The sequence below is a fragment of the Lactuca sativa genome, chromosome 4 (genome assembly GCF_002870075.4).
Source record: "Lactuca sativa cultivar Salinas chromosome 4, Lsat_Salinas_v11, whole genome shotgun sequence".
NCBI classification, from domain to species: Eukaryota; Viridiplantae; Streptophyta; class Magnoliopsida; order Asterales; family Asteraceae; genus Lactuca; species Lactuca sativa.
In genome coordinates this window covers 108,126,032-108,128,074 of record NC_056626.2, presented here as the reverse complement: position 1 = coordinate 108,128,074, position 2,043 = coordinate 108,126,032, and the positions used below count along the sequence as shown (strand labels likewise).

Here is a 2,043-nt window from a genome sequence, read left to right as displayed (position 1 = left end):
GGCACTCCCAACTCATTCATAATATAACATCAGTTTCATATCAGTTTTTTTTTTCTCCTATATCTTTTATCTTTTTCAATCAATAACAAATAAAATTTTATTTTTCTAAACCCATTCAATTTTTAATTTTAAAATAAATATAAACTACTAAAACATCATACACAACTAATTTAAAAATTATTAGAAACATATAAAATTAATTCACAAACTGTTTTAAAAAACATACAAAATTATTTTGTTCCGAGTCTTAAAACAAGAGTACAAATACACAATGCATGAGGTACTAAATGATTACATGCATTATTAGGCCATGGGATATGGGGGTGTTTATGAAGAGAGATTGATGATAATGTGGAGTGATGTTAACCCACCCTTGACTCACATGTCAATACCACAAACTTGCCGTCGTTGCCCCAAAAAGTACCGACCTACGCCTCGACTCCGTCCACTATTATAAAGGGTTTTTTGGTTAGATAAAATAAAGGATGATGTGTTTAAAAGTGTTTAATATTATTAGCCCTATTTTCCATTTTTTCATAAAATATTCGATTGTTTATCTAGTTATATAAACTTGCAAATGAAATACTTCAATAATTATACCTAAAATTACAAAAAGAAACATCAGAAGAAATTCAAAAATTACAAAAATGCATAATTTATATTAAGAATTATAAATCTCCTAATAAAATACTGAATAATTACAGAAAATTTAACCGGTCGAGAAAGGGAGCTGCCCAAAATCCGGTCTGCCCGTCCAAAAAAAACCCCACCGTTCTACTCTAAAATACTCAAACAAATGACCCGAACCGGTCTACCCTCAGACGTTACATTTTGAACCCGGTTTGGTCTATTACCAAGTACACAACTATCTCTCATCTATCTTCTTAAACATCTACCGCCGGTGGCGCTAAATTTAGATCAAGATTAAGCTCTCTTCTCGACATGCTTGTATCACAAGGGGCGCTACAATCTGCAACTGATGAAGAGTCCGACTCGCTCAAAACTCCATTAAATCTGTTCACATGTTCCTGTTCAATCTTCGGATTGTACTGATGATACAAGTACGGATAACTCCGATCCATAAACACCATAATCGGCTGGCCATGGATATGGCCATGGGGATGGGGTACGACCGCCACCGTTTTCTGCCCGCCATTATGAAACAACTGGTATCCAGCGACTGAAACATCTAGGCGGCGCGTGAGATCAAGCTCCAACGGCCGGTGGAACGGAGGACGACCATCTAGGGAAGAAGTAGAACACTCGACGATGCTACTTTGGCTGGGGCTCTGGCCGTCGACGTCGTCTATGGATGGAGGGAAGTTGATCTTTGCCTTGGTGCCCCGGAAGTTGACGGCGGCGGTGTCGTATGCTTTGGCTGCTTCCTCCGCCGTGTCGAAAGTACCCAACCACACACGGGTTTTCGTTCCAGGGTCGCGGATCTCCGCCGCGTAACGGCCCCATGGCCGCTTTCTTACTCCCCGGTAATGTACTTGGTCCACACCGGGAATCTTGGCCTCTGTTACAGGCTTTGAAGCATTATTCTTCATAACCATTAGAGAAGTGTTTTAGTGTGTGTGTGTGTATGTGAGACAGTTGTGTGTGTTTATATAAAGGAAGTTGAGTGTGGTGGGGTCAACGAGGGGTTTGACTGAGTAGGCAAAAGGCGCCGCCCAATCGGGTGAATGGAGTAATGAAATGTGGGTCTCGTGGCACGCGGAAGCGGCTACGACGTTGATTTTTGCCGGCTTTATGTTTGGGCGGCGGGCGGCCGCAATTCTATAATAAAACAATTTGATGCGAGAATCACGTATTTTTTTTTTTTTTTATTTAGAACTGCAGAAAGTTTTATAAACAATAATGAAGTACATAAAATACATGAGGATAAGGAATCAGTCACTAAAAAGGTGTTGAATATAACGAACAACACCAATAAGGATGAAGCAGCAACCGTGGATACGATCATCAAACCCCTTGAACTCAGATTCCTATTGACTATTGAGAGGAATTTGTCTCGAAAAAACTCCACACAAATTATTTAAT

At 39.8% G+C, this 2,043-nt stretch overlaps 1 protein-coding gene across 1 annotated transcript; it reads right to left on the bottom strand.

Annotated features, from left to right (window-relative positions):
• Positions 1-639: 639 nt before the first annotated feature.
• LOC111886249 (ethylene-responsive transcription factor 4) lies at positions 640-1,570 on the bottom strand. The gene has a single exon (XM_023882490.3). It carries the CDS (start codon positions 1,554-1,556, stop codon positions 885-887), a length of 672 nt encoding a protein of 223 aa, XP_023738258.1. The 5' UTR covers positions 1,557-1,570; the 3' UTR covers positions 640-884.
• Between the last annotated feature and the right edge of the window lie 473 nt (positions 1,571-2,043).

What these genes read in the sequence shown, in the direction of transcription:
- LOC111886249 (XM_023882490.3), bottom strand. Translation starts at nt 1,556, where the DNA reads ATGGTTATGAAGAATAATGCTTCAAAGCCTGTAACAGAGGCCAAGATT.